General features: G+C 42.3%; 1 protein-coding gene across 3 annotated transcripts in view; it reads right to left on the reverse strand.

The window, feature by feature from the left end:
• CD84 (CD84 molecule) overlaps positions 1 to 24,069 on the reverse strand; it is a 48,421-nt gene that overhangs the window by 10,216 nt on the left and 14,136 nt on the right. For 2 of the 3 annotated variants that reach the window (XM_070366090.1, XM_005903896.3), the window contains exons 2-5: positions 21,035 to 21,376; positions 2,850 to 3,101; positions 2,333 to 2,452; positions 1,462 to 1,494 (exon numbers count right to left, since the gene is read on the reverse strand). In XM_070366090.1, coding sequence (XP_070222191.1) covers positions 1,462 to 1,494; positions 2,333 to 2,452; positions 2,850 to 3,101; positions 21,035 to 21,376 — 747 coding nt within the window. The remainder of the gene's footprint in view (positions 1 to 1,461; positions 1,495 to 2,332; positions 2,453 to 2,849; positions 3,102 to 21,034; positions 21,377 to 24,069) is intronic. The other variant, XM_070366095.1, reaches the window with a different exon arrangement.

A 24,069-nucleotide genomic window follows, 5' to 3' on the forward strand; every position in this document is an offset into this window, starting at 1 on the left:
TCAGTGAGAGGAATTTAAGAATTCCTACTTTTAAGAATTCAGGGTTCACCTAGTGACTCAGATGATAATCTGCCTGCAATATGGGAACTGTGCTGGGCTTAGTCATGTCTGACTCCTTGTGACCCCATGAACTGTAGCCTACCAGGCTCCTGTGTCCTTGGAATTCTCCAGGCAAAAATACCGGAGTGGGTTGCCATGCGTCCTCGTCCAAGGGATCTTCCAAACCCAGGGATCGAACCTAAGTCTCCCACATTGCAAGCAGATTCTTTACCATCTGAGCCACCAGGGAAGCCCAAGAATACTGGAGTGGGTAGCTTATCCCTTCTCCAGGGGATTTTCCCAACCCCTGAATACAACCGGAATCTCCTGCATTTCAGGCAGATTCTTTACCAGCTGAGCTACAAAGGGAGACCAGGGTTCAGTTTCTGGTTTGGGAAGATCCCCTGGAGAAGGGAATGGCTGCCCATTCCAGTATTCTAGCCTGAAGAATTCCATGGACAGAAGAACTTGGTGGCTACAGGCTATGGGATTGAAAAAAGTCGGACACAACTGAGTGACTGTTTTAAGAATTCATGGACTAATAGATGCATTTCTCCCTTTGTACTGCTTTTCTTTGCTCCTAATGTGGAACATTTGAGGGTCAAGTTGAAAACAGATAGCCAGAATTGAGGGCCTTCATATTCCAAAGCACCAACATATCTGCAGACAACAGGTCTGGGCTGAGTGCTATTATTACAGGGATCAAGTGTTTCAGAGTTTAGTCCTGTCCCAGTCCCTGCCTCTGGAGAAGGAAATGGCAACCCACTCCAGTGTTCTTGCCTGGAGAATCCCAGGGACGGGGGAGCCTGGTGGGCTGCCGTCTATGGGGTTGCACAGAGTTGGACATGACTGAAGCGACTTAGCAGCAGCAGTCCCTGCCTCAGACTTGGTGAGTGAACCAGATTCAGTGCTCTCTCTTATTTCATTTGCAGATGAAAAAATAGGACTTCTTCCCTTCAACAAGGCTGTGAGGGATTGAGGGCAAAGGCCTCTTTGAGGAGCCCTGAAGATCACCTATGGCCTGAGGAGGTGGTGTGACTTCTCCCCATCAAGAGATTATTTGAGCTACAGTTCATATTACAGGCTCTCTTCGCCCAGGATGCCTCCTTCTGTGTCAAGCCCAGGTATGTCAATTGTAAGGATAGTATCAAAGTACTCACGATGTACCAGGCACTTGGCCAAGTACTTTATATGTGTAATTCATTAAATCTGTTCAGTAAGTATATGCTGCACAACCTGGTTTTACATGTATTTTACAACTGAGAAAACCAAGACAGTGATAAAATAATTGGTAGCTGATAGATGGTCAAGCTGGGACCTTCACCCCAGATGTCTGCAAAGTACAAGCTTAGGCTTCACCACTCTACTGTGAACTCATCTCTTCCAGTTGTCATCCAGGGAAACTAGTGGTTGAGAACTTACCAGGGTTCTTACTGAAGTTCTTCAAGAAGGAACCTGAGGAATCAGACCCAAAAGAGAGTTAGGAACATGGAATCAGAGGTAGAGCCTCTCTACATCCATGGTTGCTATTATGATGGGTGGGAAAGGAAGATTTTGAGTGGACACAGAATTAAGAGGAATAGAAGGGTGGACTCCCCTAGGGCCCAAGATCAGGTTTTCTGAGTTTAGAATGGTTACAATTACAGAATGATCCAGAGGGACCCAAAGGGATCTAGTGACAACTAGTACTTGTCCCTCAATGACATTTCAAAGGTCACAGTTTTGGTGGACTTGGAAGTGACCTTGGAGACTTAGTCCAAATCTTATTTCACGTGTGAGAACACTGAGTTGGAGAGGTAAATACATGTGCCCCATTGAGCACAGTTTGTTAATGGCAGTGCTAAACTTGAACCCAGGGGCTCTCTTTGACTTGAGGTGTCCAATTCTGATTTTCCCTACAGGAGACCTGGAGAAGGAAATGGCAACCCACTCCAGTATTCTTGCCTGGAGAATTTCATGGACAGAAGAGCCTGGCAGGCTACAGTCCTTGGGATTGCAAAGAGTCAAATACGACTAAGCGACTAACAGTTACTTACTCACTTAAACTTGGACCCAAGTTCTGGACCCATGGCATCCTGCTGATCCCAGAAACATGTTTGGAAGACCATTCAGGGTAATGTAATACAGTAATCAGGGCTGTCTTTCTGGGAGAGGGTAAGATGGGGCACTGAGGAGTCTAGAAAGACTAATTCCCTGGAACAAAGGACATTTCCACCCCACCTTGGATAACTGACTTCAATACCAGAAAAATGAAGGTACATTTCTACATTTACCTTGTGAGAAAATCTCCTACCTTCTCCTTTCTTGCACAAAAGGAACAAAACCACTGAAGGTAGAATGACTATAAGCACAGAAAGCACAGCCAGCCCACTCATCAGTCCAGTGTGGCGAGTATGGGGGGTCATTGTGATGTCTGAAAACAGAAGATTCAATGAGACTTGACTCTCAGGAGATGGGCCAGAGAGGTTAGGCAAGCTTGTCCACATTCAAGAGCACTATCCATACTAGGTGCCCTCCAGGGGAGTGCCAAAGCTACAAGGAAAACTGTACTGCCCGCTATTAAAGGTCAAGATCAGAAACTGAATCAAGCAGCTGAGTGGGGACTGCCTCAGAATACCCTGAAATGCCTGGCATCTCCCAGAAGGCTTTGGACTCTTTTCTGGGGCTTACTGGGAGGAGAAGCACCTTGGGTCCAGCCATGCCATAACGAAGGCACCTTCCTCTGGAGAACTTGGGCCAGTTTCAGGCCTTGCAGCAGGTCAGAGTGAATTTTGAGACTCCAAGAGAGATGGCCAGAGATGCTTGGTTACCTGCACAGAGCTGCTGGGCAGAGATGGAGTCAGAATTGTTGCTGACAGGGTTCCACGCTGTACACGTGTAGGTCTCCTCTTGGTTGTCAGGGGTCTGGAAGATTTGAAGGACATTGCCCTCTTCCCCTCGTGGACTCCAACTGTATGTCACATTCTTTTCTTCTTTATCCACAGAGCACATCAGTGTGACATTACAGGTGCTGTTCACAGATGTCACGAAACTCTGAGTAATTTTTGGCTTCTCAAGACGACCTGTGAGGAGAAAACACATGAGCCAGTGGTAAGCTGGAGATGACCTATATCAGCCTGAGGGAGTCAACTATTAAATTTTCAGACATTTTCATGAGGGTTGTTAAAAACTTACAATGAAATACATTTTATTAATAACAAAGCTAATAAATCCTCAAAACTCATCACTTTCTAATGTTTTTAGACAATTTACTTTTTTATTTGTTTTTTTTGGCAGTGCCATGAGGGATCTTAATTTCCCAGCCAGGGATCAAACCCATGTCCCCTGTGGTAAAAGTGCGGAGTCTTAACCATTAGACTAATAGGGAAGTCGCAATTTACTGTTATCTATGCTCTAGGAGTTATTTATATCTATCATATTTATTCCTTGTAATGATGTAAAATGTCTTCCCAACTCTGCATGACTTAAAATCAGCTGTAGTGGGAGTATTTACATCAAAGGAATTGGCAAATGCTACAAACTAGGGCTTGATTTATTGCTTTTCTGATTGTCACTTCAGACTTAAGAAAGGAATGGAGGAGAGGGTTCTAAAGCAGATTAAACAAACAAACAAAACTGAAGATTTTACATTGTGACTAGCACACAAAAAGTCAGAAATAATCTTCTAGAATTTGAGAACCATCATCCAGTTCAGCAAAGAAGTTACTCACATCATTGATGAACAAATGAAGTTCCAATACATGTGTCTTTGCTGAATCACTTTTTTCTTATTAGTAAGCTTAAATTAAAATGTCAACCGATACTTACGTTGATTGTGTTCACGCATTTTCATGTTGGTTCATTCATCAGTTGCAACCACATGTTGGCTAGGGATATAAATGCTCAGCGAAAACCAGTGAATGCATTCTGTGAGAACAACTGGCTATATGGAATTTACAATAAAGGCTATTGTATATTATCACTTATACAATTGTGTGCCACATCTCCTTTATGTCAATACAGTTTATAGTGTGTGTATACAGACACACACATCATTAAGAACTGGTTGAAATTTTATCAGCACCCCACTGTATGACACAATCTTTAAACATTTTTGTTCGGCTCTGTTTTCTGGTCAATGTGTGTTTTCTTTTTTTTTTTTTTTCATTTATTTTGTTTTAAAGTGCCCATGATGAAAACTTCAAACCTCTTTAAAAGTTCATTTCAAAAAATGGTTTTGCTAAAACAACCAAAAGGTAAATGATAAAAGTTTTAGGTGTAAAGGATTACGAAAAAACCAATTATATGTAAGTTCATGCAATAACTAGATCTGGAGCTGGAAGAAGTACAGCTGGAAAGATCCTTTGCCAGGAGATAAGAAAAGGACCATATTCAGAGTATATAAGTTCAGTTAATTCTTGGCAAATCTGCTATGATGTGGTTTGCCCCTCCACTACTGCCATGCGAGGGAGGGAATAGAGGAAGGAACTGGCACATAACTTTCTAATTAACATAGAGTCTGTAAAAGCAATACATTTGGCAGTGTAGAGACAGAAACCATTTGTTTGTACCTGTGAGGATGTGAAAAATGGGAAGTAAGAGCTGTAAAGGCTTTGATTCCAACCTAATCAGAAACTCTGGTTCTAAGAGTCTCTTGTGCATGCTTACACTCTTTGTGACCCTGTGGACTGTAGCCCAGCAGGTTTCTCTGTCCATGGGACTCTCCAGGCAAGAATACTGGAGTGGGTTGCCATGCCCTCTTCCAGGAAGAGTCTCTTAGAGGGGAACATTCCAGATCAGAATTAGTGATGACTTGGCAAAAAAGCTTCTAAATAAGTTTGGAGTAAAGACCTTGATTAGCTGTGACAGTGATAGATACAGATATACATGGTGAAAAAGGAACCAAACTGTGTGTTTCCTCAGAAACTTGATTAACAACAGTGTTTCAATCTCTGCTTATTGTTCACTTGTTTTTAGAAAGTTTTTTTTTTTTTTTAGTGAATGTTAAGGTGGTGGATAGTGGTGAAAATAGGATTCCATCTCATTTTTCTCAGCAGGCAAAGAGATGTTACTGTTAGGTAGTTAGAATAGGAAAAAGAAGTCCAAAATGGTGGTGGCTAAAAGACAAAGAAAGAAAAAAGCCCACAGAAACAGAACAAAAGAAAATCTGAGGACCAGACTGAGAACCTCAGGTGAAACAAACAGCTTTCTGGGTTAGCCCAGTTTACATAGGGCAGGCTCAGGGGAAGGAGACAAAACATATAAAAAGAGGAGCCAAGATTGAGACTCTCTCCTTTTGGGTCAGCCTGCCCTCATGCTTCGAGGGTGTACTACCTTTTGTTTGCCAAATAAAACGGAGCTGTAATCGGGCTATAACACTGGTCCACCATTTCAAATCTTTGCTGCAGTAAGACAGAATCTAGGAAATTACACACTCCCCTGATGACATATCTGGTGCCATAACTCGGATGTAACCTGGCTGAAACAACCTCAGCTCAGCCCCATGAGGCAGAGACCAAGCACAGAAGAAGCCCGACAACAGTCACGTGGCAAAAGGTCATGTGGTGGAAGCTGAATGCCAAGGAAACCCAGCCCAGTGGAAGTGACAAGAAGCCTAGTATGCTGAAAACAGGGACAGCAAAAACAAACTCAGCAGAAAGTTCACACAGCTCAGTCTCAGATTCCAGAAGACCTCCAGTTAAGGTAAGAGGTCCTTGCCCCAGTCGCTGGAAGGACATATGGCTAACAAATCTTAATTCCTTTACAATCTCTAGTTTCTTGTTTCCTTGAACCCCTTGTGAACAGGTGAGCAGCAGTGGGTGCAGTTGAGGGTCTCTGGCACGGGGCTACTTCTCAGTGTGTCCTGAAGGCTCCACTATCTGCTATGCCTTAGTAGCTGTTGCCCAAGTGGGTGAGGGTTATTCTGTTCTTAATCTTCTTTGTGCCAAGGATCAGGCCAATGAAAACTATGGGTACAGGTCAGGCATTTAGCAGTTTTTCTGACAGGCTATGAAGGGGGTTCCTCGGCATGCTTTTCCCACTGCTTTTTTTTTTTTTTTTAAACTTTACAATATTGTGTTAGTTTTGCCAAATATCAAAATGAATCCGCCACAGGTGTACATGTGTTCCCCATCCTGAACCCTCCTCCTTCCTCCCTCCCCATACCATCCCTCTGGGTCGTCCCAGTGCACCAGCCCCAAACATCCAGTATTGTGCATTTTACATGCTTCAATGCCATTCTCCCAAATCTTTCCACCCTCTCCCTCTCCCACAGAGTCCATAAGACTGTTCTATACATCAGTGTCTCTTTTGCTGTCTCGTACACAGGGTTATTGTTACCATCTTTCTAAATTCCATATATATGCGTTAGTATCCCACTGCTTTTTCTCCCATTCTTCAGCTCCTCTCTCCATCTGTGCCACTGTTTACAAAATATTGGGCAGGTCGTCATCTTTCCGTCTCCAAAAGTTGTGTTTGAAACTGTTTACCTAAGATTGGGACTCAAACTCATATGGCAGGACCTAATGAAACTCAGGTTTTTGATGTCTCATTGCAAAAAAATTCAGTGAGAGACACAGTGATAGGTAAGGGGTAGATTTGTTTGGATTCAGAGAGAAGCACAGGCCACAGAGTGTGTGCCATCAGAGAAGGTAAATGCGTTGGCCGTGAAATGTGTGGTTAGTTTTTGTGAGCTGGCCGATGTCATATGCTAATGGGTGGGAGGATCTTTCCAACAATTGGGGAGCCACCCACTCCTTGGTCTTTTGGTAGTGCCTTGGAACTGTCATGGCGCCTTTGGGTGTGTCATTTAGCTTGCAGATTGAGGATCAAGGCCTAGTTGAATTTGACTTGTCTGCCATCTTGGACCCATTTGATTCTAATCAGTTTATGTTATGCCTATGCCCTTGGGCTATGTCATTCTTTCAAAAGTTGTGCCCTGGCCCCTTCCCTCCTGTTTCATGCTCTTACAGGCCCACCATGTTGCCTCTACAATCTTCTGGAGGGACAACCAGAAAATAGCTGGCCCTTGGGAGGGAAGTACTATATAATATCCAATCCCTCTAGAGATTCAGGCCTTCATCTTCCATGTTTCCTACAACATGTGTATCAACAGCGCCTCTCAGTGAACCTGTTAGGGGGTGACAGGGCCACAGTGCCTGCTAGAGGTCCATCTGTTGGTGGCATCCCTTCAAGAGCAATTGGGCTTCCAGGGACAATGTTTGCCACTTTGGGAGTGAACCCTGCAGGCCTTTTGGGCCCAAACCCTTACCACCCTTCCCCTAAAGTTACAAAAGTAGTGAAAGCGAAGTCGCTCGGTCATGTCCGACTCTTAGCAACCCCATGGACTGCAGCCTATCAGGCTCCTCCGTCCATGAGATTTTCCAGGCAAGAATACTGGAGTGGGTTGCCATTGCCTTCTCCAAGGAGAAGGTTACAAACATAACCCTGATCAAATCTCCACTCCACTTTTATGGAACACCTGATCTGTTGCCTCTTATTAATTTGTTCTCAAGTCACTTACTAACTCCTGCAACCAGGACCCTGCCCCCTTGTAGGCAACATCACCACCCAGCTTATTATTAAAATACTCTTAATGCCCCTAACAGGACCAGGTAACCCTCTCCTTTGCCATTACTTCTGTTACTACCTAAAGTGGGCCTATGACAATGAAATGTTGATCTCTAGGAGATTGTCAAGCCTCAAACTCCCTGGGGATCTGCACCTTGACCCTTAGCTCTCAGGTTGCAACAGTACTGGGTAGGATAATCTTTAGAAAGACTCACCCCTAAGGAAGTCCACCCATAAAAATAGAAGAAGGTCTATTAGTTTCTTCTCCTTTTTTCTTTTTCTCCCTGTCATCACTGTCTTTTAGATGGGAAATAACCAATCAACTTCCTTACAGGTGCCCTTGAGATGCATCCTTGATAACTGAAAGTTGTTTGATCCTCTAAGGAAAAGTTGCTTAAAATTCTTTTGTGCCACTTCGTGGCCACAGTATTCTCTGGGGGATAAGGAACACTGGCCTGATGATGGGAGTTTAAATTACAATACCGTCCTACAGTTGGACTTATTCTGCAAAAGATAAGGGAAATGGACAGAGATCACCTATGTCCAAATTTTCTTCCACCTAAGAAATATGAAGGAACTCTGTCTTAAGTATGGGATTGTTGTATGCCCTAAAAGTGAGCCTACTAGGCAAATGGTGTTAGGCATAGACAACTAAGAGAAGGAAGCCTCCCATGAAGGCTCACCTCCCATGGCTCCCGAGTTGCCTGGTGTTCTTTCCTTGTATCCAAATGTGCCCCCATATCTGGGAGCACCCCCTCCACAAAAGCCAACTCAAGTATGTCCCTTAGTGAAACTGGAGGAGAATTTGGATCAACCTGGGTTCATAAGTTCTTCTCCCACTTAGAACTAAGACTGATAAAACAAGACCTGGAAAGCTATCCAGATGACCCAGGCAAATATATAGATACATTCCAACACATTACCTTGGCCTTTGACTTGACGTGGAAGGACATCATGGTCATATTGAGTCAAACTTTATCTGACCCTGAGTATGCTAGGGTCATAAAGGAAGCCTGAGGGTATGCTACAGGGCTTCAACAAGTCAAGCAGTAAATATCCAGTGGGGGAAACTGCAGTCCCCTCCTCAGATCCTAACTGAAATTATAATGACCCTGAGCACATCTGGGAAAGGGATTACTTTCTGATCTGTGTTAAGGTAGGGCTAAAAGCAGCCCAGCAAAAAGTAATCAGCTATGCCTGGGTCTCAGCAATAAGTCAGCAGTCCAGTGAGAACCCCACTGCCTTTCTGGAAAGGCTAAAAGAGGCCCTCCAAAAGTTTACCAATCTGAACTTCGACTCTTACAAGGAACAGGTGATTTTAAAGGACAAATTCCTGTCCCAATGTGCATCAGATATTAGGATAAAGTTACAACAACTACAGCAGAAGGACCCTTCTGCTTCTTTAAATGGGATGGTCCAGACAGCCACCAGTACCTTTTATAACAGAGAACGAGAGAGGGACGTCAAGGCCGAGGAAAGGGAGAAAAGGAAAGAGACAAGGCATACCCAGATGCTGGCCGTCCTCCAGGGAAGCACTATGGCGAACCCCGAGTTCTTAAAGGACAAGGCACAAGGCAAATGCCTAATCTGTAGACAGGTGGGACACTGGGCCAAAGAGTGTCCAAACCATGACAAGTCTCCTAAATGGCTTGCTACAAATGCCATCTATTGGGACATTGGGTGGCATTCTGCCCTTGGGACCCAAGAGCCTCAAGGTCAAGCTTCAAGCCTTCCCTCACGATGGTTTAACAGGACTGAAGTGGCCCGCTCCAGCCAGCCTGCCTGTCACAGATAATCATCACGGGGCTGGAGCCAAGGGTGCAGCTGGATGTGGCAGGTAGGTCTGAGAATTTCTTGGTTGACACATGGGCTACCTACTGTGTCCTGACCTCCTATTCTAGAGGCTTCTCCTCCCAAACCTGTACCATTTTGGGTGTTACAGGAAAAACAATTACAAAAAGATTCACCCAAGCACTTCTTTGTTGCTGGAATGGACAAATATTTTCCCACCAGTTTCTGGTGGTCCCTGAGTGTCCTACTTCTTTATTGGGAAGAGATAAACTCACTAAACTGGGGACCACCCTTGTGACAGGAAGCTTTTCTACAGCTTCTGGTTACTACTGAGGAATCCAATATACCCTCTCCAATAGGGAGGGACCAAAAACTATGGGAGGACAAAATTAACCCCAGGTTTGGGACCACGGAACTCTTGTACAAGCCCACCAAGCTGAACTGGTCATCATTGTCCTCCAAGATCCCACTTGGCTTCCAAACTGGAAACAATACCTCTCAGAAGAGAAGCTTGGGAAAGACTACAATCGCAATAAAATTCCTTGCCTGTGGGCTATTGGTCCTCACCAGTTCACCGTGTAACACCCCAATCCTCCCTGTAAAGAAAAAGGATGGGACCTGGTGAATGGTTGGAGATCTCTGGATTATAAATGAAGCTGTGGTCCCCCTCCATCCCACAGTACCCAATCCCTATGCACTCTTGGGATAAATCCTGCCCAGTGCCAAGTAGTTTACAGTCCTGGATCTTAAGGATGCATTTTTTTTGCATGCCACTGGTTAAAGAATCCCAATATCTTTTTGCCTTCGACTGGGAGGCTCCAGGAGAAAAACACCAACAGACGACTTGGACAGTATTACCTCAGGGGTTCAGAGATAGCCCCTATCTGTTTGAGCAGGCTTTTAGCTGGGATCCCCTAGATCTGATTCTGGGACCTTTGGGAAAATATTACAATATGTAGAAGACCTACTATCTGCTCTCCAGATGAGAAAAATGCCCAACAACATGCAATTCAGATTCTTAACTTTTGGCAGAGAGGGGATATAAAGTCTGTGCTAAGGCACAGATGGTCGAGACAAAGGTCACCTACCTGGGAGTTCAGATTACACATGGGTCATCTAGGAGGTTGTCCTTTGATCAAGTACGAGGAATCTTCCAGTTGCCCTCCCCCATGACTCGAAAACAACCATGAGATTTCCTGGGGCTAACCGGGTATTGTAGAATCTGGACACCCAATTATGATCTAATTGCCCAGGCCTTATATGAAAGCTTGAAGGGAGGGGGTGATTTAATCCCATTGATGTGGGGAAGTCCTCAAAAGGAGGCAGAGGATACACTAAAAGAAGCCTTAACTCAAGGACAGCCTTGAGATTGCCAGACCCAGAAAAAGCATTCCACCTGTACATACATGAAAATGAAGGAATAGCCTTGGGAGTGTTAACTCAAAGGTTGGGACCTGAGCCCCAGCCTGTAGCTTACTTATCCAAGAGGCTCGACCCAACTTCCCAAGGCTGGCCTCCCTGCCTTCTAAATCTTGCTGCTATTGCAGTCCTGATAGGAGATTCTTTAAACTCTCTGGAGAAGGCAATGGCACCCCACTCCAGTACTCTTGCCTGGAAAATCCCATGGAAGGAGGAGCCTGGTGGGCTGCAGTCTGTGGGGTCGCTAAGAGTCGGACACCACTGAGTGACTTCACTTCACTTTCACTTTCACTTTGGGGGCAAACTAACTACTTTTACCAGCCACCTAGTGAAACAACTCCTGAATAGGAGAGGCCATTTATGGATGTCTGATCAAAGGATCCTCAGATATTAAGTAGTGCTGATGGAAAATCCAGGCCTGACTATATCCCCTTATGAGGTTCTTAATCGAGCTACCCTCCTACCTACCCCCAAGGGCTCTCTCCCTTTCACTCTTGCCTAGAAACTTTGGATTACTGGACAAAACCCTGAGAGGGCTTGTCAGAAGATCTAACCAATCCTGAGGAAATCTGGTACACTGATGGAAGCAGCTTTGTCTTGGATGGAAAAAGAAGAGCTGGATATGCAGTAGTTTCCAATTTTGAGACCATAGAGGCTAAACCTTTTCCAACAGGTACTTCAGCCCAATTGGCTAAGCCTATAGCCCTGACTCAAGCTTTAGAGCTTGGAAAAGGAAAAAGAGTAGCCATTTACACTGACTCCAAGTATGCCTTTCTGGTGCTACATGCACGTGCTGCTATTTGGAAAGAAAAGAGGCCACTTGACCACCCGAGGGTCCCCAATCAAATATGGTGATCAAATCCTTAGGCTCTTGGAGGCAGTCCATCTGCCAGATGATGTTTCAGTCTCCCATTGTAAAGGACACCAAAAAGGGAGCACAGACGTGGCACAAAGGAACCAAGCAGATGATCAGGCAGCTAAGAAAGCAGCATTAAAAAACAGTGATGTAGTAGTGGTTGCCACCTTAGTTCCATGGGCTAATTTGCCAGAAATTCCTTCATATACTGAAGGTGAGACTCTTAAAGCTAAGAGTGAGGGCTTTCAGGAAGATCATATGGGGTGGTTCCAAAAGGAGGGACTCCTTTTTCTGCTTGGGAACCTTCAATGGAAGTTGGTTAACTCCTTACACACCACCACTTATTTAGGGGAGAATGCCCTCCAAAGGTTACTAGAAAGGTCCTTCAGAGGAACAGGCCTCCAAACAGCTGTAAGGCGATTGGCCTCCTCTTGTCCCACTTGCCAATTAAACAATCCCCAAGAAGCTCAAAGACCCCAGCTGGCCCAGCCTGTCCAACGGTGTGGGACCTAGCCAGAAAAGGACTGGCAGATGGACTTCACCCAGATGCCAGTTTCTCAAGGGTATAAATATCCTACTAATCATGATAGATACATTCACAGGATGGATTGAAGGTTTTCCCACCCAGACTGAGAAGGCCAAGGAGATGGTAAAAAACTGCTCCATGAAATCGTTCTGAGATTTGGCCTGCCCAAGTCATCACAAAGTAACAATGGGACATCATTTACTTCTAAAGTCACCCAAGCGGTCTCTAAAGCGTTGGGCATTACTTATTATCTCCATTGTGTCTGGAAGCCTCAGTCTTCAGGAAAAGTAGAAAGAGCCAACCAATTCTTAAAATCAGCGATAAAAAGATAACCCGGGAGATCTCCCTGGGATGGAAGGAGGCTTTACCAATAGCTCTCCTCCACACCTCTATTGCCCCTAAGGAACAGGTTGGTCTTAGTCCTTATGAGATGCTATATGTGAGAACTTTTGTTTATGCCAATGACCTCTTCCTAGATCCAGAGGCTCAGACCCTCGAGTCTTACACTGTGGTCATTGGGTAATTCCAACCAGATATATTCTTGTGGGGTGTCAACCAGGACCCAAAAGATTCTAAAGAGCCACCACTATATGCTTCAGTGACTCAAGTCCTAATTACAGTCTGGAAAGATGGGTCCCCAAAGACTCAACTCCAGCCCACATGGAAGGGCCCCTACGCTGTAATACTTTCTACCCCCACAGCAGTCAAGTTTTCAGGGCATGATTCCTGGATTCACTACTCATGAGTCAAGCCATGGAAGAAAACAGAAGAAGACACTCAATACACCTGTGAGCCCCTGGAAGATCTCAGAAAACTGTTCAGGACCACAAATGAGTGCCATTCTAATGAACACCCCCAAAATTAAGTTTCTGGGGATAAGATTTCTCAGGACAGCTCTTAAGAGCCAACACAGCCTGGAAAGGGTTATACTCCAAAATAGATAGGAGATAGCTCTCCTGATCCCTGAACAAGGAGGGACTTGAGCTATCTTGAATGAAATGTGTTGTTTCTGGGTAAATACCTCCAGCCAAGTTAAAGAAAGTCTCACAGTCCTCAAGAAAAACATTCAGATCCTATGGGATCTCAAAAAACGAGCTGGAGAATTCTTGGGGTGGCTACAATCTCTCCTTGGGAATCCTTCTCGTGGCAAGGGAGGATTTGGAGTTGGCTAATATCCCTACTAATCCCTGTTATCACCATTTGATGCTGCTTATGATTGCTCCATGTATTATCAATTGTCTAACCCATTTTATCTCTGCTCAAGTCAACAAGCTACAACATGCGGTGCCAATTCAACAAGGATGTATAAAACTATACCTGACCATGGGAAATATCACTCACCCTTAGATGGACACCGCTATAAGGACTCTGAGGATTGCGATAAGCAAGAGGGGAAGGCCCAATGCCCTTTGGTGTCCCAGCTCAGCAGGAAGTAGCCAGAGAGACCTCGACGCCCTATTCCCAAAGAATTGGGCCACCCACCTCTTGAGGGGGGAATGTTAGGTAGTTAGAATAGGAAAAAGGGGTCCAAAATGGTGGTGGCTAAAAGACAAAGAAAGGGAAAAGCCCACAAAAATGAAACAAAAGAAAATCTGAGGACTGGAGTGAGAACCTCAGGTGAAACAAACAGCCTTCCTGGCTAGCCCAATTTACATAGAGCAGGCTCAAGGGGAGGAGACAAAACATTTAAAAAGGGGAGCCAAGATTGAGCCTCTCTCCTTTTGGGTCAGCCCACCTTCACACCTTGAGGGTGTACTATCCTTTGACTGCCAAATAAAACAGCTGTAACTGAGCTGTAACACTGGTCTACCATTTCAAATCTTTGCTGCAGTGAGTCAGAACCGAGGAAATTACACACTCCCCCAACATATCCTACACAAATCTGATGGGCAGTGAAGATCAGAGTTGTGGCTGACAGGCTTTCATCTTTCCAAGTCAAAGAATGGGGAGGCCATTGGAGATCAGCTTCAGAATCCAGGCTCCACTGTTCTCTAACTATAAAATTGTGAAGAAGGTATCCAGTGGTACTGAGCTTCAGCTCCCTCAATTTTAATGTGGGGACAACAAATTTCTCTAGCTAGGGTGGTTGAGAGGATTAAATGAGTTATTACACAGATAGACCACTCTACTATCCATCAATTTGTCTATCTATCATCACTCTATTTATGCTCATATGTACTTTAATTTTCTATTGAAGAGGCAAAATAAACTGATAAGAGTGACTGCCCCTGAGAAGGGAGAGTTGCATTTCACTGTATTATCTTTTGTGCGTATGTTGCCTAAATATGTATAATCTTTATGTATTTTTAAAAATTAGTAGAATGTCAGTCAAGTACTGTCCAGTAAATGTCAGTTTTTTCTCTTTGTCTTCTCAGCTTACTATTCCAAAAGCACAGATTTTGTTGTATGGGAATTCTCTAAGATTTTACAGCAGAAGGCAATGGCAACCCACTCCAGTACTCTTGCCTGGAAAATCCCATGGATGGAGGAGCCTGGTAGGCTGCAGTCCATGGGGTTGTGAAGAGTCGGACACGACTGAGTGACTTCACTTTCACTTTTCACTTTCATGCATTGGAGAAGGACATGGCAACCCACTCCAGTGTTCTTGCCTGGAGAATCCCAGGGATGGGGAGCCTGGTGAGCTGCCATCTATGGGGTTGCACAGAGTCAGACACGACTGAAGCGACTTAGCAGCAGCAGCCTTAACTACAGATGGTAAAACATCTAAAGACTGAGTGGGTAAAACTAAACATATAAAGGGATGAAAACAAATATCATAAAAATTGAACACCCTCTTTATTTTCACAAGCAAAGGTCTTGAATGAGTCAGATATTTTCTGAAGTGTCCAACTTGGGTATGGTTCTTTCAATTATGCTATATTAATTGAGCACTTATAATCACCAGACCTTGTATTAGGACCCGGGACTACTATGCTTAACTCATTCTTTCATTCAACAGATACTTCTGCAGCACCCACTGTATGCCTGGCAAGGTGGGAGCTGGGGATATAGTGATACACATCATCTACAAATCTCTGCCTTTATGGAGCTTGAATTTTAGTGGACTAACTATATACCTGAATTGTATTAGCCACATTTCTGTGTTTTTCTACTGTGGGGCAAGATGGAGATGGTAAAATCCTTGAGACATGATTCAAATATTCTCTATGCTAGAAATTAGTGCTGAGAAAATGTTACTCACTTATGTCATTTAAGGTTTTCTAATGGTGAAAATAAACAGGTGATGTAATAATATATTTTATTTAACTCACTATATCCAACATGGAATCAATATAAAAATAATTAATGAGATATTTTATGGGTTTCTTTTTTGATAATAAGACTTTGAAATTGAGAGAGTAACAGGCAGGAAGGTTTGGGTCCCCAAGCGGAGGAAATAGACTGCAAGTAACAGACGCTTTTTTTCCACTCTTTTAAGTGGCAGGAAGAAACAAACTACAAGTGTCAGATGTTTTTTCCCTTCTCTATACAAAATTAAAAGGAGGTTTCTTTTAAAATTCAGTGTTGCCATGACGACACGTGGTTGCCTGAACTTTTGTCAAACCTTGAGCTAGTCAATGCGTTTTTCTTATGAAGATGTTCTCTTAAGCTATGTTAATGAAACTATGTATTTGCTTGGAAATCTGCCTTTCCTCAAGATTCATGTCAATTGTTTTATGACCCAGGATAACTCACCTTGTGCCAATGCTATCTTAAATGCATGTTGTGGGTGAAATGCCTGGTGCAACTTTCTCAGTTTTGAGGCATTTTCTTTCTCTAATTAGCAGCTTGCTAATAGGTATAAATTTTATTGGCATCACCAGATGGTCAACACCAAAATCAGACTGATTATATTCTTTGCAGCCAAAGATGGAGAAGCTCTACACAGTAAGCAAAAACAAGACCAGGAGCTGACTGTGGCTCAGACCATGAACTCCTTATTGCCAAATTCAGACTTAAATTGAAGAAAGTAGGGAAAACCACTAGACCATTCAGGTATGACCTAAATAAAATCCTTTATGATTATACAGTGGAAGCGAGAAATAGATTTAAGGGCCTAGATCTGATAGATAGAGTGCCTGATGAACTATGGAATGAGGTTCGTGACATTGTACAGGAGACAGGGATCAAGACCATCCCCATGGAAAAGAAATGCAAAAAAGCAAAATGGCTGTCTGGGGAGGCCTTACAAATAGCTGTGAAAAGAAGAGAAGCGAAAAGCAAAGAAGAAAAGGAAAGATATAAGAATCTGAATGCAGAGTTCCAAAGAATAGCAAGAAGAGATAAGAAAGACTTCTTCAGCGATCAATGCAAAGAAATAGAGGAAAACAACAGAATGGGAAAGACTGGGGATCTCTTCAAGAAAATCAGAGATACCAAAGGAACATTTCATGCAAAGATGGGCTCGATAAAGGACAGAAATGGTATGGACCTAACAGAAGCAGAAGATATTAAGAAAAGATGGCAAGAATACACAGAAGAACTGTACAAAAAAGATCATCACGACCCAGATAATCATGATGATGTGATCACTCACATAGAGCCAGACATCCTGGAATGTAAAGTCAAGTGGGCCTTAGAAAGCATCACTATGAACAAAGCTAGTGGAGGTGATAGAATTCCAGTTGAGCTATTCCAAATCCTGAAAGATGATGCTGTGAAAGTGCTGCACTCAGTATGGCAGCAAATTTGGAAAATTCAGCAGTGGCCACAGGACTGGAAAAGGTCACTTTTCATTCCAATCCCAAAGAAAGGCAATGCCAAAGAATGCTCAAGCTATCGCACAATTGCACTCATCTCACACGTTAGTAAAGTAATGCTCAAAATTCTCCAAGCCAGGCTTTAGCAGTATGTGAACCGTGAACTTCTTGATGTTCAAGCTGGTTTTAGAAAAGGCAGAGGAACCAGAGATCAAATTGCCAACATCTGCTGGATCATGGAAAAAGCAAGAGAGTTCCAGAAAAGCATCTATTTCTGCTTTATTGACTATGCCAAAGCCTTTGACTGTGTGGATCACAATAAACTGTGGAAAATTCTGAAAGAGATGGGAATACCAGACCACCTGACCTGCCTCCTGAGAAATCTGTATGCAAGTCAAGAAGCAACAGTTAGAACTGGACATGGAACAACAGACTGGTTCCAAATAGGAAAAGGAGTACGTCAAGGCTGTTTATTGTCATCCTGTTTATTTAACTTATATGCAGAGTACATCACGAGAAATGCTGGGCTGGAAGAAGCACAAGCTGGAATCAAGATTGCCGGGAGAAATATCAATAACCTGATATGCAGATGACACCACCCTTATGGCAGAAAGTGAAGAGGAACTACAAAGCCTCTTGATGAAATTGAAAGTGGAGAGTGAAAAAGTTGGCTTAAAGCTCAACACTCAGAAAACGAAGATCATGGCATCCGGTCCCATCACTTCATGGGAACTAGATGGGGTAACAGTGGAAACAGTGTCAGACTTTATTTTTCTGGGCTCCAAAATCACTACAGATGGTGACTGCAGCCATGAAATTAAAAGACGCTTACTCCTTGGAAGGAAAGTTATGACCAACCTAGATAGCATATTGAAAAGCAGAGACATTACTTTGCCAACAAAGGTTCGTCTAGTCAAGGCTATTCTTTTTCCAGTGGTCATGTATGGATGTAAGAGTTGGACTGTGAAGAAGGCTGAGCGCCAAAGAATTGATGCTTTTGAACTGTGGTGTTGGAGAAGACTCTTGAGAGTCCCTTGGACTGCAAGGAGATCCAACCAGTCCATTCTGAAGGCGATCAGCCCTGGGATTTCTTTGGAAGGAATGATGCTAAAGCTGAAACTCCAGTACTTTGGCCACCTCATGCAAAGAGTTGACTCATTGGAAAAGACTCAGATGCTGGGAGGGATTGGGGGCAAGAGGAGAAGGGGACGACAGAGGATGAGATGGCTGGATGGCATCACTGACTCGATGGACGTGAGTCTCAGTGAACTCTGGGAGTTGATGATGGACAGGGAGGCCTGGCGTGCTGAAATTCTTGGGGTCACAAAGAGTCGGACACGACTGAGCGACTGATCTGATCTGATCTGAATAGGTATAAAAATCCTTGCTAAAAACCAACAAGGGGGCACTCTTTCTGTCCTCTCTGATATCTATGTCAGAAGCTTTCTCTATATCTTTTATACTTCAATAAAACTGTATTACACAAAAAGCTCTGAGTGATCAAGCCTCATCACTGGCCCTGAATCAAATTTTCCTCCTCCAGAGGCCAAGAATACCAGTGTCGTTCACAGCTCATAGCAGCAACCTTTCAAAATCTAGTGTGTATTTTACATTTACAGCACATCTCGATTTGTACTCATCATCTTTCAAATACTTAGGAGCTACATGTAGCTACTGACTACCATATTGAAGGGCAACTCTAGATGAGCACTTCTCAAACTGTAGCACATATAGGAATAGTCCAGAGAGAATGTTAAAATACAGATTCCTGGACTTCACCACCAAAGGTAAGGACTGGGGCCTGAGAATTTGCATTTCCAATAAGATGCTGCCACATACAGACCATAACTTGAATAGCACTGCTTAACACACCACACACCTGCCAGTGAATTCAATTTTAGTGATAATAACTGTACTAATATTTGACCTCTTAAAAGCATTTTGCATTAGCTACTGGTGAAATTAAGATTAAAAACCAAAATGAAATATCACTACACACTCATCAGAATGGCCAAAATAAAATATACTGACAACATTAAATGCTAGAGACACCAAATCATTCATACATTTTTTATGGGAATGCAAAATAATTTGGCAATATTTTTAACACTAAAAATGACTTAAAAGTTTTGGAGAGAGTTATCAAGCCATGAAAAGGTATGAAGAGAACTTAAATGTATTTTATTATGTGGAAGAACCCAACCTGAAGGGGTTACATACTATGTGATTCCAACTAGACATTCTGAAAAAGACAAAACCATGGAGACAGTTTCCTCTTTGAAAAAACCCTGATGCAGGGAAAGACTGAAGTGAAAGGGGAAGAGGGTGGCAGAGAATGAGCTGGTTAGATAGCATCACTAGCTCAATGGACATAAATCTGAGCAAACTCTGGGAGACAGTGAAGGATGGAGGAGCCTGGCATGCTGCAGTCCATGGGGGGTCGCAAAAAGTCAGATACAACTTAGTGACTAAACAACAATTGAGACAGTAAAAAGATCAGTGGTTGCCAGGGGTGGTGTGGAGGGGTGAATAAGCAGAACACGGAGGGTTTTCAAGGCAGTGAAGCTACTCTGAATGATACTATAACGGTGGATAAATATCATTGTATTTTACCATTACCCATAGAATGTACAATACTAAGAGCAAACCCCTAATGTAAACTATGGACTTTGGTAATGATGTATCAATATACATTATTAACTGTAATGAATGTATCCCTCTGGTGGGAGATATAGACAATGTAGGAGTCTAGAACTCCTGTACTTTTACTCAATTTTTTCATGAACCTTGAACTGCTCTAAAAAATAGAATCTATTTAAAAGGGGAAAACAAAGTTCTGAAGAGTGATGATGATTGCACAACAACGCGAACGTATTTAATGCCACTGAGTGTTACACTTAAAGATAATTAACATGTTAAATGTTATATATATTTAATCACAATAAACAAAAAAAGAAAAATGGATTTAGCATATGATTTCATTCTTGGGCATTTATCTTAAAGAAACAGAAAGTCATTTAATGTAGAAACTTGTACACAAATATTCACAGCAACTTATTTGTAATTGCCCCCAAACTAGAATAGCTTCTTAGGTGATGCCAATGCAGGAGACATAAGAGGTGCAGATTTGATCCCTGGTTTGAGAAGCTTCCTGGAGAAGAAAATAGCAACCCACTCCTGTATTCTTGCCTGGAAAATCCCACAGACTGAGAAGCCTGGTGGGCTACAGTCCATGGGGTTGTATATAGTCACACACGACTGAAGTGATTTAGCACCGAACTAGAAACAACTAAAATATCCCTCAGTAGGTGAATGGTTAAACAAAGTAGCACATCTATACCATGAAATACTATCCAGCAATAAAAATATATAACCTACTGATAGTTGCAATAATTAGGGTGACTCAAAGAAATTATGATGAATGAAAAAAGCATGCATACTGCATGATTCTATCCATGTAACATTTGTGAAGTAGCATAATTCTAGATATTAAGAGTGGATTAATGTCTTCCAGGAGTTTGGGAGGAGAAAGAGGGTGGTAATGAGTGACTGTAAAGGATGAAGGAATCTTGTGATGTTGGTCCACTTAAGTTTGTTGATTATGGTAATGGTTACATGAAGCTATTAATGTGACTAAGTTGTACAGAACTTCACATATACACATAAATGAGTGCCTGTATAACTGCTGAAATCTAAATAAGCTCTATAGGTTGTACCAATGCCAGTTTCCTGGCTTTGATATTGTACTCTAGTTATGTAAGCTGTTACCGTTGGGAAAAGATGGGTGAAATGCACACAGGCACTCCCTATACATTTCTTTACACCTTTCTATGCCTCTATAATTATTTCAAAATAAAAAGGGTTTTTTAAAAGTACTTTGCATACTCTATCTTACTTGATATTCACAATAACTATGGGAAGTAAATAGTATGATTATTTTCATTTTATAGAAAAGAAAAACAAGGTTTACAGGAAGAGTACATTGCTAAATGCAAGCAAAGCCATACCCTCTCCATAAGCATCAATATATTTATGTAAGTACTTATAAGTATGAAAAGATTTAGGGAACCCAACTGTCAGAAATAAAGGTGTTTTTACATAGCAAATTGCAAAGTAAAAATAAAAAAACAAGCCTTCTCTCTTTCTACAACTTACGATAGACTTGAAGGTTGTAGGACCTGGTGGTTGTCATTTTAGAGGTCTCTACATTTATGTCGGCTTTGTAGATCCCTGAGTCTTCAATCCTCAGATTTCTGAGCTCCAGATTATAGTTCTGACCTGAGACACTTATTCGTTCATGGTAATTTTGGTGGGTTATGGTAACTATGGGTTCTTCTCCGAAGTTTCCTGGTTTTACGAAAGCAACAGATGTTTTGGAATGCCAAGAAATGATGGTAACTTTCTGTGATGGTTGGATATTTAAGGGAAAAGTAGCTGACTCCCCCAGAATCCCATTCACTATGAAGATGTCTGTGTCGCTTCCAGCTGCTTCCAGACCTGAGAACATAAATAGAAAACCATAAACATTTGACAAAACCATAACCATTTGACTGTTGCTCCTTTTAGAATTCTCTTTCTCTCCAGGCTTGAATCTCCCTGAGGAACAGCTGATCCAGTTTCTTGATGATACCTTTTTTCCTCTTTTTTTTGATTTTGCTTTAAACATATTTAACATGTTATGATGGCTAACTTTTCTAAAAGATTCTCATTCAAAAATTAAGTTTCCAGTGAATTTTTTAATTATAAATTTATTTAATTGGAGGCTAATTACTTTACAATATTGTATTGGTTTTGCCATACCCAGTGAATTTTTAAGCAATCTATTTCATTAAAACATATTTATCTAGACACCTAGACTCTAATGAGAGTTAGATGGAATTTGAGAGATTAAGGCTGTAAATCTCCATATTTAAACCTCTGAGGTCTGAGATAGTAAACATTTTCTTTCCCAAGGTCAAATTGCCAAGTGGTAGAAGAGCTGGGGACAAGAGCCTGTGATGGCTGCCATGGTCTTTACAAAAAAAAGTTACATTTATGCCTCTATTCCTAGAAGATATAGGCAGAGAGTGCTTTAGAGGTCCTGGAGTAAATATGCCCCAAGTTAGTGATTTTGAGGGCTCTTTTTGCTTACTGTCATAACTCCAGTCTGTAGATGAGTACCTGACACATAGAGGGTGCTTAGCAAATATTTGTGGGATGATTTAATAAATTAAATTCAGTTATGTGTTGCCTAGGCTCTTTTGGAGCAACTTCTGAAGTAAGCAAAGTTCATTTATTCATTTATACTTTTATGAATGAATGAACATATTTATTCAAGGACAACTTTGTTCTAGATCTTATAGCAAGTATTTATTAGTTTGATTATAATACAAATGCTTGTTGAGCCTCTACTCTTTAAACCATGATGTCAAGAGACTGGGGTACAATGGAGAGTAAAAATAGACATGGTTTCTGTTCCCTGGAACTTAAACGAAGAGAACAAGTTTGATAAGGTAACTACAAATAACTTAAAGGTTATGGTACTTTGAGAGAGAATAGGAAAGGGACGTGAGTCATTCTGGGAATCCAGGAATAATTTTGGGATTGTAGTATTCAGTATAAAGCTGAAGGATGAAAATCTAACATAGAAAAAAAATTAAAAGTTTATTTTGTTCTCTTCTCCATTACCTTATGAACATAAACTGATTTAATACATAGTTTGTAAAATGAATAGCAATATAATTATAAGGTGTTATTTTCTCCCTTTTCTTCTATTCTTTCATTACTCTGTTATTCTCACTGAGCTATATGGTATGAGAGGGTGTTTTGAGCCAGCATGTATGATATTCAAAACATTTAATAACCAATAGACACAAGCACTGACCAATCAAGAAGAGCTTCAGCCATAAACACTAACAGGGCCATTCTGATGAGTACTGACTGCATATAAGCCCCAAAGAGCAGAGCAAAACTTTTCACTTAAGTGGGTTCAGCCTGACTCTAAAGTTTATTCAGGGCTTGGCATAAAGAGGATAAGAATAAAGGTCACTGAGAATACAAGTCATTGTGATGCATCAGAAAAGCAAAGGGATTTCTTAAACTGATGATGCTGTCTCACTATGACCACTCTTGTACTCTACCCCAGTACTTTCTGGACAAGCCAGGGACTGCTCACATAAACCTCTTTCCTTTCAGAACATCCAACATTTTCCCTTAGAAGGAATATCCCAGGCAAGGACTGGTGACTTAGTTGGGGTGGGCTAAGTAGAGATGGAGATGTAACAAGGTCCTGGGGTGGGAGAGAAGAAGGAGACTAAGGACCCTTATCTACAAACATTTATTAAGTGCTAGGGCTTCCCAGGTGGCTCAGTGGTAAAGAATCGGCCTGGATTGGGAAGATGCCCTGGAGAAAGAAATGGCAAGCCACTCCAGTATTCTTGCCTGGGAAATCTCACGGACAGAGGAGCCTGGCGGGCTACAGTCCACCAGATCACAAAAGAGTGGGACATGACTAAACAAGTGCCACTCAGGGATGAATAGGACATGGTGGCAGCTCTGAGGAACTCAGAGCCCAGAGAATAAGATGCATGTGCATGCATGCAGACAGTAATACAATATGATGAGTACTAAACAGTAAAACAATAGCAACCAAACTACTGGGGGAACAGAAAGCGAGACTAAGCTTGTCTTTGGTGGCAGGAGTCAGAGTTAGCCAAAATCCATTCCTTGAAGGTTAATTCTCCCCAGATAAGCTCTGCCACTGTGTTGATGAGATCTGGTAGAACGGCACTTGGAGTGTCCCAGCCTGAATCCTTGAATGTCCCCAACTGGACATGTGACCTGTGCAGGGTACAGAGACTTGAGCTCAGAAGGACCTGAATTTGATTTAATGCTGTTGTGTTGTCATGAACTTCTTAATATTACTTGTAAAAAGACCCTATATTTTCATATTCTACTGGGTTCCACAAAGTGTACAACTGGCCCTGGTGCCAAATCTCACAAGGTTTTTTTCTTTTTTTTAATATCAAGTCCTTGTGCCTAATTTCCATTTCACTCTTTGGATTCAGGTTCAGTGTGAGAAGATGGAAAAGGTGGGGGTTCCATAGACTCATAATTCTGGTGGGTTTTCTCGTCAAATCCCAGGAAATGGTGGGCAGTTTACTAAGGCTGAGATCTTAGTAGGAGGGCAGTTGTGCAGCCACAGAATGGTT

The sequence above is a fragment of the Bos mutus genome, chromosome 3, assembly GCF_027580195.1.
Source record: "Bos mutus isolate GX-2022 chromosome 3, NWIPB_WYAK_1.1, whole genome shotgun sequence".
Taxonomy (NCBI): domain Eukaryota; kingdom Metazoa; phylum Chordata; class Mammalia; order Artiodactyla; family Bovidae; genus Bos; species Bos mutus.